Source organism: Meleagris gallopavo, chromosome Z, assembly GCF_000146605.3.
Source record: "Meleagris gallopavo isolate NT-WF06-2002-E0010 breed Aviagen turkey brand Nicholas breeding stock chromosome Z, Turkey_5.1, whole genome shotgun sequence".
NCBI classification, from domain to species: Eukaryota; Metazoa; Chordata; class Aves; order Galliformes; family Phasianidae; genus Meleagris; species Meleagris gallopavo.
The window spans coordinates 10,170,975-10,187,292 of record NC_015041.2 but is presented as its reverse complement, the minus strand read 5'-3'; the positions used below and the strand labels follow the sequence as shown (position 1 = coordinate 10,187,292).

The 16,318-nt window shown below is 34.5% G+C and overlaps 1 protein-coding gene across 1 annotated transcript in view; it reads right to left on the bottom strand.

The window, feature by feature from the left end:
* NIPBL (NIPBL cohesin loading factor) overlaps positions 1-16,318 on the bottom strand; it is a 185,663-nt gene that overhangs the window by 83,210 nt on the left and 86,135 nt on the right. Inside the window, exons 8-9 of the mRNA XM_010725357.3 lie at positions 15,415-16,047; positions 2,229-2,921 (exon numbers count right to left, since the gene is read on the bottom strand). Of these exons, the coding sequence (XP_010723659.2) occupies positions 2,229-2,921; positions 15,415-16,047 (1,326 nt within the window). The remainder of the gene's footprint in view (positions 1-2,228; positions 2,922-15,414; positions 16,048-16,318) is intronic.

Below are 16,318 nucleotides of genomic sequence, written 5' to 3'. Positions count from 1 at the left end.
AAACCTGAAAGATCAGAAGAGAGAAAAACATTGTTTCTTTCCTGCAAGTGCCAAAACGGACCATCAGGATGATTCAAGATAATTCAAGTGTAACAGTCCTATGCTATAGCTACTCCTTCCCTTCATTCAATAACCTACAGATTTACAAACTTGCCAGCAAAATATTATGAAAATGTTTGTCTTTTCACACAACAATGAAGGCTTATACACAGGCACAACAACGGCATGATTTTCAAATTTAAAATTTATTAAAATTTGTATAGATTGTAAAGATGTTCCGCGACAAAACATTTAGCCCACCTGAGGCAGGATTATTCCTTAAGACAGAATGATCATCTAAATGGTGTTTTCAACTAGGTGAACTCACTCTATTTCAAACTGAACAGCAGTGATCCATTAAGGCTGGAATAAGATTTTTCTTGGGGGAGGGATGGATGACAATGGAAAAAAATGAAGGACAAGAAATATGAGCAAGTAAAAACAGAGAATTCAGAATGTTCTAAGCTACATGAAATAAGAGGGATGGAAGAAGAAATGGATCAGTGATGCTAAAGGCAACATTAGAAAAGATGTGCTATGCAATCTACTAAGAAGTGTAGGATGAATCAAATAAAGGATGCTTATGAAAATCACGTCAGTGGCATTAAAATGTTTGTAACTAAAAATGGCTCTGAGTAACACAGTGAATACTATTTCTCTAAACTAGAGTGACGACACTGGAAATCACACAAATATTTTTTATGTTAGTTTAAAAATATCAACCAGTTGTTTACTGGTTCCTTTCCTCCTGCCACTTACGCTGGATCCCAGAGACAGAAACGTCTATGCTCCTCTAAAGACAGAACCTTTAGGAGAGTTTACTGTCAAAAAGCCTGAAGTATGCTGGCTCCCCAGAAGTGTTGCATTTGCGGTGTAAATGCTGATGGCATTTTGTAACCATGTTCTTACTGCGTTGTGTTAAAACATATCTGGAAAAAACACATTTCAGTCTACTAATTAAAGATACAGAAGAATCTTGGGGCTTGTCTCAGTAGTAGCTTCACCGCTCCAGCTACACTGGTTTATACAGACACACTTAAACCAGTTTAGATCACACATATACCAGTTATGTTTAACTACACACATACCCAGATGAAGTACAGATTGAAACCACTTAAGACTTCCTACATTAGGTACTTGCAACAGGATAAATTGTTTCACTTACACAGGGGCAAGACATCCAGAAACAAGTCGTTAGGTGAGTTTCACTTTGATTTCTAATATCACCATATAAGCAAGCAAGCATATGAACAATCAAATTTTTAGGTTTATTTTCCTACCCCAGAAGCAGCAAATCTAAAAGAAAGTGAGAGGACAAAATACAGTGCAGTTAACAAAAATAATCTTACCTTTATTAGATTTGGACGACTTGTTCTTGTTAGGTTTAAAACAAGAGCCCCTTGATTTATCTTCTCTATCCTTAATAAATTTCTGTACGTCATCCAAAGAAAGCTTCTGGAGGACAACTACAGGCTTAGCTCCTTTATTTAGGTCTTCAACTAGCCCAATCTTCTCTACTTTGTCCTTCTGTTCACCTTTAAATTCAGTTTTCCTCGACTCCTGAGTGACATTGCCATCTTTGTCACGCTTGATTTTTGGAATGACAAAATGTTTCAGTGCACCAGATCTTGCCCCCAACAAATAGCTGGGAAACTCTGCTTTATTGTCAGGATGTGCTTTATTACTCTCGACTTTACTCTTACTACTGTCTGTCCTTCGTTCATCCTTGCTGTTGGGTGATCTAAAACCAGGTTTATCAGGTCTTGATTTGCTAGAATCTCCTTTGCCATCCTGTTTTACACGAGGGCTGTCAGGTCTTGACTTCTGATCTGACTTCTGATCCCCAGAAGAAAATCTTTCCCTTGATTCCCCAGAGTCATGTCTGTGTTTCCTTTCAAATTTTTCAGGTTTTGAACCATCAGATTTAATACCATACTTAGAATCATGTTCATTTCTGTTTGAGGATCTCAAAAATTCAGTCTTTCTAATCTTTGATGGATCTCCTCTGTATCTTTCTGATTCCCTGTCCTCAGATCTCTGTTTAAGGCTATCGTGGTCACGCCTCTGAGTATCAGAAACTGAACGCCCATCAGGCCTTTGCTTCACTGAATCTGGTCTATCAGGTTTTACCTTTGAAGTATCAGGTTTATGCCTAGATAATTCAATTTTCTTCTCTGACAATGGTTTACTGGAGTCCCTCCTGTTGTCATGTCTATGTTTTGGCATTTCAGGCCTGCCTTCACTCTTCTGCTTGGGTGTTTCAGGCCTGCTTTCGCTCTTCTGCTTTGGTGTTTCAGGCCTCTGTCTTATTTCTTGCTTGCCATTATTTTGTTTTCCCTCATTTTGTTTCATCTCCATTTGTCTGCTCTCATTTTGTTTTGACTCTGCCTGTCTGTTCTCATTTTGTTTCATCTCCATTTGTCTGCTATCATGCTTAATTTCATACTTAGCTTCTACCTGTTTATTGTCATTGTATTTACTTTCCAACTTTCTGCTCTCATTTTGCTGAAACTCCATTTGTCTGTTTTCATTTTGCTGGATATCTGTCTTTTGAACCTCAAAGTCTGACTTTTTCCTAAAAATCTCAGGGTGGTTTTCAGGTTTAAGTTTAAGAACTCCAGCAGTCTCTTCTTGGGGAATACACACAAATCCATCATTATACTGCTTAATCTCTTCAGGTTTTTTGATAGCCTCAAGTTCCTGAGTTATTGTTGCCTGAGAGTCTGCTCTTCCTGCTTGCTGAAGATCAATACTAACCATCAGCGCTGGCCTTGCCCCATTTCCTGCAGAACCTGTCTCCTGAGAAGCTGGCCTATTTCCTCCAGCAGCACCCCCAGCCTCCTGTGGTTTGTTTTCTTGTTTTCGCTTCTTCAGAGGCTTATCTGCAAATTAACAGAGAAAAATAACAAATGATATATATAGAAAAAGATTAATTGTACAAGCCATAATATCTTCCTGGCCATAAATTGGCCACTCTCAGCATGTATGTTCACATACAAGAAAAGTCATTGAATTTAGAAGCAAGAATAGATCTTCTCTAGCTAATACTTTTTAATGTATTCATAGACTATTGTTCACTGCCAGCCAAACAGAGGTGCCAATTATTCATTAAAAAACCTTAAAACACATGAAATCAAGGCTCCTGTAGAACTTCCATGAGAACGACTTAACAAAGCAGTCACAATAAATAATGACAAAGACAAGGAAACAAACAAAAATATTTCATGTTGAAGCAAAAGTCTGCTAAGACAAGCTTAAAGTACACCTTCATATCTACTCCTTGATGAATAGTACTATTGTAAAAGATTCTCATCTGCAGATACAGCCTGCTTCATTATACATGAAATTAGCAAGGATCTGCCATGATTAAATCAGAGGCTCTCCCTGCATGGTTCTATTCATTAGTTGGATTTCATGGATATTAGTGACATGAGCAGAGGAACAACGTGCAAAAATGATTAAAGTAACTCCAACACTCTGTGGTTCTCTTTGAAACAAAGCAGTATGCCGAGAGTTGGAGCTTACACCATAACATGTATATTAGTTAGGGGGCAGCTATGCAATTACAAGATTGAGTAACTTCCCTTCAGAACCATAACACTTTGCACTGGTGAAGTAAGAAGTTAAGTGATAATTTTAGATAGTGTAAAGAGTTTGAGTCTTCAACAGTCCTTCCAGTTTATATTAAAAAATTACCAAGAGTAGAATACAGAAAAATAAAAAGCGAGCCAACCATACACGTAATTTGATAGAAGTCACAGAAATGAATAGCACAGAAATACCAAAAATGAATGTGTTTTGTGCAGCTATTACAAGCTATTTATTTTACCAACGTGGTATATAAAGTAAAATTAATTAATGCCATTAAAACTGTAAGTCCTACCTGTACTCATTTGTGAACTACCATCATGTAATTTATTAAAAATAATAAAAAAATAAAAATAAAAAATGATTAAAAAAAAAGCAATTACCTTCTCAATAATCAAGGAATATAGTTTTAAGTCTAAGGAATGACTAAATATAGGTCAGAAACTGTTCTGTAAATCTATGGTCAGTCCATACTACAAACACAATATAAGAAAAATAATTTATTTGGTGCCTACATTTGTGGTGTCTTAGCTCTCTTTTAGAGAGCAGGGGAAGGCTAAGAAGGATGCAATCAAAGATGCCACCGAAATTGTATAGATTGTAAACCAAAATGACAACATATGTCTTATAATTTCATCTGTTTTAGAAGATTCTTTTTCAAAACTGTGAAAACTTGGAAGAATCATCTTCAAAATTAACATTAGAACAGAGGAACAAGGAGAATCACAGAATCACAGAACTGTAGGGACTACAGCTCTCTCCAGAAATCATCAAGTCCAGCCCCACTGCATAGCAGGTTAATTTCAATAATGTGGACAGGCTTTTTTAACCCATCATTTTCATTCTCATATCTATTTGTGCACTTCTACTTCCTATAATTTTAAAATTATATACAGCCTTTAATGGTTGGTAGGCAGTGAAGACATAAAAATTAAACTCCATGCAGAGAATCCATCAACTGAAAATAAAGAATTTTTCAAACTTCTAAACAAAATCCTGTAGGAAATCTTGTCATAGTTATTATAGACATGCTACCTAGAAATTTATGATAAAATTGCCACTTAGAATATGCAGGTTTTCAGCACAGATTTATTTTTTTCTGTAGAACATATTAATTTCCTTATACTACTGATTAAAATTTTATATATATATATAAAATTTTCATAGAGTGACAAAAATTCTTTTTCTCTCTCTGACTTTGAGGCCTTTGAACTTTGACCTCAATGAACTTCATGCTAGGTTTCAGGAATAGTCAGGAAGTGGAAGCCTCCAAACTGAGAGCTGATAAGTTTCAAATTTGCTTTTTCTTTTCTTTTTTTTCCTTTAAGTATACACACATACACACACTACCTTCTCAACTGAAAACTTCATTTTGAAACACAAATTAAGAAAATTTTGCTCTTAAGAAAAAGCCAGTCAGCTTCCTCATTTTAACCCAGAAATATCAGCCACACCAAAAAAGTTTCATATAGCTCTAATCTAAATTTAGCCTTTAAGACTTTATTGCTACCACTTAACTACCCCATTCTTTTAAGTGAGCTTATCATCTGTAGCAGAAGGGAACAAACATTCACATTTCCACAAGTGTGTTTCATTGTCCAGTGCATCAGCTTAAGGCACTAGTGAAGATGGTTTGCATTAACCTATCAGACTGAATAAGTCAGCTAAGAGTCAAGCAAATGTTTCCTTCTGCTACCCCTACTGGCAAGCAAGGCTGATGGCTAAGAGCTGTGATGCCTTAAACTGCTGTAGCTGGATCAACCAAAACTCACCTTTCAGAGCCCTCATGCTGAGGGCTCCAAGATTAAACAACCAAACAATTCAGGTAGGACCAATTTTCACTCTTGAACTTCCGTAACTGACCAGGCTCAAAATGCTGTTCATCTTCATCATCCAAAATGTCAACTTGTAAGTTGAGAACTTATAAGCAGAAGACCACATCATGGCTTGGCACATTCTCTCTAAACATAGAGCATTTTTGATGGATCTTCTTCATTTCTCTTGACAACTGAATACTGATGTTTGTCATAACCACAACCTGTTGTGTTCTTATCTGAGAAGAAGATGCCTTCAAAGTTTTCTTTCCCTAAAGGGCAAGGTGGCTGTAGACAGAGTTAAAGATTACTCATATATTTTTTCATATTTCCAATGCATCTTCATGGCCATCTTCAGAATTAGATTTGATCGTTACAGTTCTTCCTCTAAGAGATTTGGATCTAGGACAAAAAAGTTGGCCCAAGTAAACGAAAATAAGGGCATTCAACATAGGTAGGATGAACACATAGTACCACTATCTTCATTGCAAATAAGTGAAAAAAAAATCCACTGAATGAGCACAAAAGCTTTTTAGGATGTCATGAAGGCTCAGAAGGTGGAAGGTGAAAAACACCACTAGGCTTCAGAACTTGATCAAATCTTAACTGCACTTTGAATTATATGAGCTTAATCAACAGATTATTGAGCAAAGAATAATTAACTTCTGCAAGCAGATGTCTTGAAATCTCCTCTTTTACAATAATATATATGCAAATTTACATAAATTGACTTTGTTAAGGAATGAGTTCAAGGACCCCTCAGAATCGTGATGAACAAATAAACTTAGGGACTTTAAAAATGTCCATTCAAATGCACTTCATATTCTTCAAGGCATCAGTATCCAATCTTCATCCACTTCAGCCCAGAGGCACTGGAATTTCTTTTTGTTAACAGGATTTAGGATTTTATCAAAACATTGGGCAAATGTTTTACTTTCAAATTCCACAGAGCTACATTCAAAGCTTGTCAGAATTCTGAAGGTAGGCTGAGAAGCTGGAGACTAGTAAAGTGTGATTTTTTTTTGCTCACTCTGTAACAGTTTTTGTAACATAATGTAGATGTTGTTAGAACAGCTTTCTGACTGTGTTGGAGACTGGGCATCCATGTTCATCTTCAGATTCTTCTATTTCTAGAAAAATTATTCTCTTCCTCTACCTTTGTATCACAAATGTAGATACATCCAAAATGATTCCTTGAATAAATTTATGACAGTTCAGAGTGCTGTCTGATCCCAGTTAATCTCCAATAGAAGCATTTCTTTGGCGTGGAAAATCCACATGGTTATTCTCTTAACATAGCAGCACACTCACCAGTTTGTAGTAGTTTAGTACCCATAAGCTATCTCATTCTAAAATACAATAGAGATGATGTACCAAATTAAATGCCATTGTAGTTCAAGAAACTAAACATTACAGGAACCATAAGTTTGAGAAAAAAAAAAAGCTTTATATAATTCCAAGGGGCTATGTCTCACCTGTCCTGTTATCAATAGTATTTTCAAGAACAGGTACGGCTTTCTTCTTGGAAATGTCTGTGTGTCAAAATGATGAGTACTTTCAGGTTTAGAAATTATTTAATTACTATGGAACTTTTGTGCAAAATCAAATTGCATATCCAAATACATTTCTGCTGAAAGGACAAGTCAATCGCATGAAGAATCACCATCCTGAAAACAGATGTATTTGGAAGCTGAGCAAATGTTAGGAACAGAGACAGGATGTGGGGAGCTGGATTAAAGAAATTTCTCAATTCTTCCATTTAACCTGAAATTTTTCCAAAGCAGCAGCATATCACTAATACTGAAATCTCCAACATTACTGCTTTCATGAAAATCCAATAATTGCCTTAGGTATCACATTAAACTCACTCCACAAATGAATAAAATCAGGCAATGGCCTAAAAAATGCATCATCTAGCAAAACAGAAATGGGTCTTTTAAAAATATATGAGAAAAAGTAACGTGTCTCAAAAAGAAATACAAGATTGCAGAGCTTTGTTATAGCAGAGTGGTAACATTCCAGACTTATTAATGCTGTTTTGAAGACACTACAGTCCAGAAATTTCTGAATGATCATGAATGATCTTGAAGAATCAACAGTAAATCCATGTCTTCCTCATTTACACTCTGTAAAGAATTAAGTTGGAGACTTCAGGTCTGAAATGGTTAAATGTGTAGGTGCTCCTCTTTTGAACTGCAAAGACAGTTCTAAAGTAGCAAGACAGACCCTCAACACTGAATTCTGGATCAACAATTTTGATGACTCCAGTATAGACTTTTTTTTAAAAAAGAATAAGAACGTAGAGTCTAATATTTTACAACTCTGACAATCCTTATGGATCACAGGGATATGCCTCTACTCATTTGAAATGCAACTTACTTGTACTACTTAAATCTACAATTATTACATGCGTACCAAACCTAACAGTCTAATCCTAACCTCTTGTAAAACCTTTTGGTTTTGAACAAGACAAGTCAGACAGAGTCCAATTACAAGTTTATCTTATTTACGCTACCAATCAAGAGGAACTTTCAACAAATAGCACACAACCATACTCTTAAATAACAAAATTATGTTTACTGACAAGCATTTCACTTTTCCCAGACATTCTTTACAGAGCTCTTCCAAAGTTGTTCGAATACCCTGCCCCACCAACCAAAATTGTTTTGCAGATCACAAATACCTAAGCCATTCAGTGTGGTCTGTATATAACAAAGGTTTATATGTGAATTATATTATATACAATATATATTAATATATTATTAACTATATATTAATATATATTATATTAATTATATAATTAATTTATATAATTAATATTATTTTAATGTTGCTGATGTATGGCCTATCAAGGGAGTGAGGGCAAATAGTCATTTTCATCCTTCTGCTTCTTCATAAACATTCAGCATTACTGACTGAAAGTTTGCTCCTCATCTTTTTTCTAAAACTATATTCCAACAACTAAAGAAATTAACAATGAAAGAGATTCCCTTCCAATTAGCAGAATAGAATCCCACAGCACAAAATCCTCCACTTGCAGGAGAGACTGAGCAAACAAAGCTCAGCAATTTCAGTCTGACAGCTTGCTCCTTTACAGAAGAAAATGGGCAGTGATAATTCTGGTACAGGAAAACTTTCAGAACTGAACGTTATTCCAAAGATTCCATAAACAAGTAGTCTGGAGGGCTATTTTTTAGCAACCTGTCAAAAGATTTTAACAAACTTCTGTCTGCCTTGCAAAAAAGAAAGCCAATTAGAAGAGATGTGCAAGCTCATTCAGGACAAATCACAGAAAGAGTAAAGCAGGCTCTGACATTCCTTGGAGTGTAGCAGACTTTAGAATCTTCATTTTTGTAAGTTTCACTCGTTATCTTAAATGCAACAATAATGTAATCAACATTGCTAGAGTATAAAATATGATCTTAGGAATCACTGTAATTAGAAAATGTCTTGCAACTCATTATTCACTGTCAACTACAATACTACAGAAGAAATAATACACTGGGGATAACAGGAACTGAACTACAGAACAATATAATCAAGCATCTACGCTTTTTCTTTAGTTTGGAAGCCATAGGTTAAACTCCCTGAATTTAATAATATTCCCTACAAAAACTAATATTTTAATTCATTTATAATATAGATTTTTCTGACATGGATACTGGTCTTTATCTATGTGAGAATTTTAGAAGAATTATTGTGAACAATTACCATTCTCTAAACTGAGTTGTTAAAAAAACTGAGCAAAAACCTGAAGTGCAATTACTTTTAACATGCAGAGTACAATACCTGATTTCACAAGACAGTAAAAACATTAGGCTTAATGAATGCTACTTATTTCATGTGTCACATATTAACATATCTAATTATTTTTTATTCATTTCCATGAATGGTAAACCAAAGGATTTTAACATTTATTGGTGAATACTTTTAATTTCCTTTTCAGATGACTACATTTTGAAATCTTAACTTACATTCAAAAACGTCTTCAACTGACTAGATATAGTACATTCATATAGTATGATAATGGAAAAAGATCTGCATCATTTTAGGATGATGTCAGAGCGAACTTAGTGACTATCATCTACAGAAAAGCTGGGCTTAAACTTTCAATAAGCTTTATTAATTAATATGCCATTTCTTTATCAAGATTTAAGTCCATCATAGAAAAGTGACTATCCCACAAGAAATAAAGTAATTACTGGGTAAGTGATATTATAAATCCTGCCACATGTACAACCAAGAGGATATGACATATGCATTATATTTAACTTTGTCATCTTTCTATGTGCTACAGACAAAACCAAAATGGACTTCCTATTTGATGAATTTGCTTCCATGTTAAAGAAAGTAAAAGTCACTTAAAAAGCATCTCTTTTTTAAACAAATGAGTGAATGCATTTTTAACACAATATTTTTTTAAAATAATTTTTCCTTGTAAGATGAAACTTTGCAATACTTTATTGTAATTTCTCTAGATAGAAAAGGAATTTCTGCCTTTTCTTAAATGTATCTGAACACAAAGCAAAAGAAGTCTCTCACCCATAGAAATTGAATATTGCAAAACCATTTTTTCTAGGTACAGCTACATAAAGTGCCAACTTCATCTACTACAAAACACTGCTAAATCCAGACCTTCTTAAATTTTATACTCACAAAAGGAATACCTAATTCTTACATTTTCCTTCTACACAGAGAAATAACAATTTAGATTTTACATTGTTTCTTCTCATTTTGTATTAGTGACTCTCATCTTCTTCCAGATTACTATACAAATGCCTACACTTGTGTCTTCACTGATAAGGAAATAAAATCCCTATAATATTCCCCAATGTAGGGGGAATATTTGGAAGTGAAGGATAATAATGGATGATTATAACTATGTATTCTCTCATTTCATTCATTGGCTAAATAATATTAGACTTAAAATATTAATTCTTAACAGTGTTCTGCTGAATTCCTCTTCAAGAGAATTTGGGAAAGATGTGGTAAAGGGAGAAAGGGAGAGGAGCTGGATAAGAACTTAAAAGGTAAGAGAAAAAGCTTACTTACCTATACTGTAGTTTTGATAGTTTTGCTCCTGCAGATTCACACTCTTGTGATGTGTGTCTCTGCTGCTATGGGCTAGGAATGAACTTAAAACAGAAGGGCCCATAGCAGGCATCCAAATGCCCCCTAACTGATCCACTTAGTGGAAATAAAGTCATCACAGCTTTATTTCTTCCTAATTTAAAGCATCTAAATTAAGATCCCAAAGAAGTGGGTAAAATGAATCCTCAGATGTAAATCATATAGGGAAAAAAAACATAGATATGAGTATGCTTGTCTTATTTTAAAGAATGCTTCTAATACTCTTAACTCCTTTCAAAAACCACCATGTATTAGCCTCTCCAGTAAAACAGTTAGCGATCAACAGTTTACTTAGTCTCTTACGAATGTTGCATTATAGAAATACTTCTTGGAACTGGCCTAAAACAGTGAACACACAATACTATGTATGAAAAAGCATAAATTAAAAGTAAACAAATCTGAATTTTAAAAAAAAATCTAAAGCAATTGAAGAAAGTCTATGAAAAAAGATGTGTTCCTCTCTGTTTATTTTTCCACGTAATTTTCAAAACTATTTTCCCTTTCTGAAAGACTCAGGGCTCCTTTTAACACTACTATCTTATAAATTCTACATATTTTTGATTTGCAGTATGTGATTTAAAAAAAAAAAAAGCATGAAAGCTTTGGAGGTAGAAACTTTGAACATGATAATTAATTCAGGAACAGGTCTAAATCTTGAACAACATGAAGAGCTTAATGTAATGTTCTGGGAAAAGTTTAGACTATCAGCTTTGATTCTGCTTGAATATACACAAAAATAATCCATTTATATCTGAACAGCCACAAAAGACAAGTTCATACTGAGATTACCAAAACAAAATTTCTCATTGAACACCACCCTCCTTGCCTGCGAAGAAATATTACCAAGAAACACAAAAATTCTTGGGAGAGAAGTTTCTAAAAATCAGTAGGATTTCCTGTACTCTCTTAGCACTGTCAATTTCAGAATGTGAACTAATTACAACTCTAGATATGAGAACAGCATGGATTCAGAACAGGGATCTCCGCTCTTTTTCAGAAGCATTCAAAAGCAAAAAGTACTGCAGGAAATGCAACCACTAATGGTGATTACAAGAGAAGGATATCCTGATGTACCTAAGCAGAGGATGGTTAACTTCTTGTTGACTGTAGAAAAAGATAATCCCTTTCTGTAGCCTTTCAGAATCACCCAAACTATGGCTAGTTAGATAATCCAAGTCATGATAAACAGCACCTGGATCTACTCATGATACTATATATCTTTTCAAAACAGAAGATATGATCCAGATTTACCGACAACTTGTATCTGATGGGGATATAGAGGCCATTATGAGAAGGGCAATAGGATCTAAAGACCTGAGCAGTTATTACTTTGTTCTAAAGCGACTAGACATAATAAGCATATTAGAATGAAACTTCTGGTGTTTCCTTGATATTCAAAATCTCCAATTAGTCCTTTCATTAACTATACATACAAGTTGCTTGCAAAATTAATCCATACAGAGAGAATTCTTTGGAAGTAGAAGGAAGAGGTGTAATCTTGTCCTTCCACACAGAGGAAAAGGACAAAACGAATCTTCCAAACTTTGTACCATTTTATTGTGATAAAACAAATTAAACCACTCAAATCCAAGAAATCAAATACACTGAAAGGAGAGAACTGTAAAAATAAGAGTACTGAAAAGCACTCATATATAGAGACAAGAGTTCTATCTTGAATTATCTGTCTTTATGCATACCTGATGGACTTTAAGAAAAATCAGCCAGATTTTGCATAAGTGATTTCTGCACTTTTTCAGAAAGCAAAAGCATGAGAATCAGGCTCCAGAAAAAGTATGTTGATTTTTATAAAAGAAGGCACTTTTGCAAAACATAGCGTTCCACCTATGGCCTCCCATTTTGAGAGATTTTGGCTAAAAATTTCTAATGTTTTTATTTAGATATGGGGGGGAATGAGTAAAGGGTTATATTGCAGAAGATACTATAATTTCCAAAGAGCTCTAAATCCCTATTTTCCAAGTATTAGAAGTCCTCTTTTAGTGTTAAGGTACTTCTGTAACATTGTCTTAATCAAGAGTAGAGGTTGTATAATTTTTAACAAGAACTCCCAGAAAAACATCTCTGCTTCTTGCCTAGAATAGTTCCACCACACTGCCAGTTCCAAACCTCGGAAAGAAAATGGCATATCCATCTAAAACCTTACTGTTTTAAAAAGAAATATCTGAATATCTTTGATGAAGCACTGCACTATAGAGATTTCACGTCTAAAAAAATGGACAGAAGAGATCACTGATCTGCTACCAAAACTTGAGAGTACAATTCTACTCAAAGTACTTCATGAAAGGCAACAAAAACTGCATACACAGAAAGTGTAACATGACTGCAGTATGTATTCCCATGTCTCAATTACAAAAGCATCAAAGACACTTACATGCAGATTTCCGCATGTGCTAACATCTACAATAAAAGCACTAGAGGGATGCTTTCTTGCTATGTACAGTATCACATATGCTATACCGTCCTGCTGTACTTAGTCCAAATACATGCCACACTCGCTTGTTTTCTGGACATAATATGATCTCAATTAGTGATAAATGCCCTAAAGTGCACAAATGCGAGGTTTTTGCATCAACATAGTAAGCAGCTTCTCAAAACTTCACAACACATTTAGGAGGTACAGGACATATTTTGAACAGACAAATTTTGATAGGAGCCATAGAAGAACTTTCTTGCTCTCACACCAAACCAAGTTAAGTATTGAACAATCCCTGAACATATCAACTTGTAGGGGCAGGATCAACTTAGAAACAACAAAAATGCAAAAATGTTACAAAAAATAAGAACCGTATTTCTCTAAGTTAACAGGTTTTCAAGTAACCTGCCATGAAACTGGTAAAAATCCTTCTACTCAGTACTTACTTTAATCATGACTAAAACTCTAGCAGTAAGGGGAAAAGAGCTTTTATCTAGACTGAAGCACCTTAACACCAGTGAATAAATGGTGATCGTTTATCCCAAAATAAGGCAGTAAATCCTCTAGCTGATCCATAGCAATTGCAGGAATTTTGGAAGAACTGAGATCTAGCAGAGGATGCAGGTACAAGTGAAGCATAAAGTTGGAACACTTATTTTGTGAGATGGTTATCAAGCAATGGCAAAGGAGAGAGACTGCATCATACAAAAAAATCACTCCTTTCCCCAAAGAGAAACAAATCAGTCTACCTGTGGCTATATAATAATGGTACACAAACTTCACAACTTAAGTACATAATTTCTTGAAAACAAGAAAAAAAAGGAAGAGTTTTAGTCCTGTTTGATGTTTTGAAGGCTATGGTACACCATAAAAAAATACACAGCATTTTTCCAGATGTTTCTTATCTAAAACATGCTCAATCTACCTACCGCTGCAAAAGTAACTTTAGTAGAAAAAAATATTATGAGACAGACCCCAAGCTCTCCATGAATAAATTTAAAATTACTGATTACAAGATGATGTAAACAGAGCACAAAAATGATCGATTTCATTAAAACAAAATTAAAGGCAGTAAAGATCTCTTGAAGTAAGCATCCATTTTCTACATAGATTGACAAACATTTTCTAACAAGACTTGATTTAGTTACCAAATGATGAATATCTGAAGTTAAAAATTTTAGTAACCTCACAATTATATTTATATACGCACTTTCTCTCTTTTCTGATACCTATAAAATAGAAAAACAAAACCAAAAACAAACAAACAAAAAACCCAAACCACCATGGGAGGGGAGAAAACATGCTATCTCTGGAGGCTAAAACCCAAACTCTACATAAAAATAGTTGCATCCTTGCAAGCATGTCCAAAATCAGCCATTTCCAACTACGAGCTTCTGAAATTAGAATTTGCTCAATTTACACATCTGCAAAATTGTTGCTGAAATTATCTAGTAAATTTGCATTATATTATTAGATCCAATTTTTTTTTTTTTTCTCAGAAGTTAAACACAGTGCAGAGGAAGCTTTTGAGAAATACTCATGTTAACATATAACTACCTTATTTGTAAAATAAATCTTAATTTGAAGATTTACATATGTATCTTGAATCCACTTTGAGATTTTTGAAGCCTAAAGATTATCAAACACCACACAAAAGCAAAAAAATAAAATAGATTCAAATGAAGTCAGTTAAGTCAACAAGTATATCCACTGAAATGAAAACATTTCAGAGGCTCATCCGGTACTGTGTTAGAGATCATGAAATATGGCATTCCTCTAAAAATTATAATACCTGCATAATAATGAATAATAATAATGAAAATCCAGGTGAACACTGGATACAACATGGTATGTTTCAATCAATCATTACAGTGGCTTGAAAAGAATAGATGTGATTATAATCTAACATCTCCTTCACATTAGATTTAAATGGGAATATGAATAGATGGGAGTAAAATTTTTTCTGTATTTTCTTATATTAGGTAACATCAGCATGAATAATTCAGCTACTATAACTTACTGCTAATTTTGACTTAAGGTACTGCTGGGATTTTAGAAACTTTATAAACGATGTTAATCGTACTTCATTCAGTCCCATGGTTCAAGTAAGAATAGGTTAGAAAGAATTTTGAAACATAAGAACTTCACTTTCCACACAGTAAGACCCCAAATAAAGAAAATCAGCTACTAAAAATATGCATATATGAGAGATTACAGTTCATTGCTGGAGGGGAATGGAGATGAATGTTGTAGAAGAACCTACACTGAGTAAACAGAATTGAACTATGTGACAATGAAAGGAAGTTTTTTTTTTTTTTTAATATATATATATGAGTTTTGTAGGCATATATATATATATGTTTATATATACTAGTATAATATATAGTGTATACACACACACAATCCTTTTACCTTTATCTTGCACTTCTTTTGAAAATCGCTCCCTTTCAATAGCTGATTCACGTTCTATCCGCTCAATTTCAGCCAATGCATCCAATTCTACTTCATCATATGACGTTATAGTTCCTTGTTGCGAAACCTGTTGCTGTGTCTGTACCACAGGAGTTTGAGGTTGTTTTGCAGCAACTGAAGTGTTCTGTTGTAAAACAGGCACTTGTTGTGCCTGAAGGAAAGCTGTCTGTTCATGCTGCGGCAAACACTGAGCAGCGTTTAGTGGGCGGTTAACATCCTGTGGAGTAACGGGTGTTTTAGAAGTCTGTCCTGGGTACTGCACATTAAAAGGAATATCACCCTCTGACACACTGCTGTTTTCCAAACCAGAAAGCATATCATCCTGCTGGTCCAAATCCGAAGATCTTACACGAGAGAGTCTTAATGTAAGCTTAGTGGAGTCCTTGGAAGGAGAACTAATGATATCATACATTGCAGCTTTTTCAGTCTGGTCTTTTTCATCCTTGCCTAACTTCATTTTCTTTTGTTTCTTTTGCTTTCTTTCTGGAGAATCTAACAATATGTCTGGGGGAACATCTCTAGGTGATGAATAAGGTGGAGGCTGAGATTGTAGGATTAAAGGTGGTCTTGATCCTAGAATAATAATTCAGAAAAACTGAACAGTTATGTTGTTTCATGTTTATATAAAAACACACTAAATATAACCTACATATTTTTAATGTGTACTTGTAAATATATCTGTGTTCACAAAAGATCTAAATGAGATTGGTAGGAAGCACATTATTCCTAGATTAAGATGTAATCCAGATAGTAGCACTCTATTTCCTAGGAATTTTTGGCAACTGCAGGTGGAGAAGGGATCATTTCAGAGAAGATGGAACAAAAAAACCCACAACCACAAAAA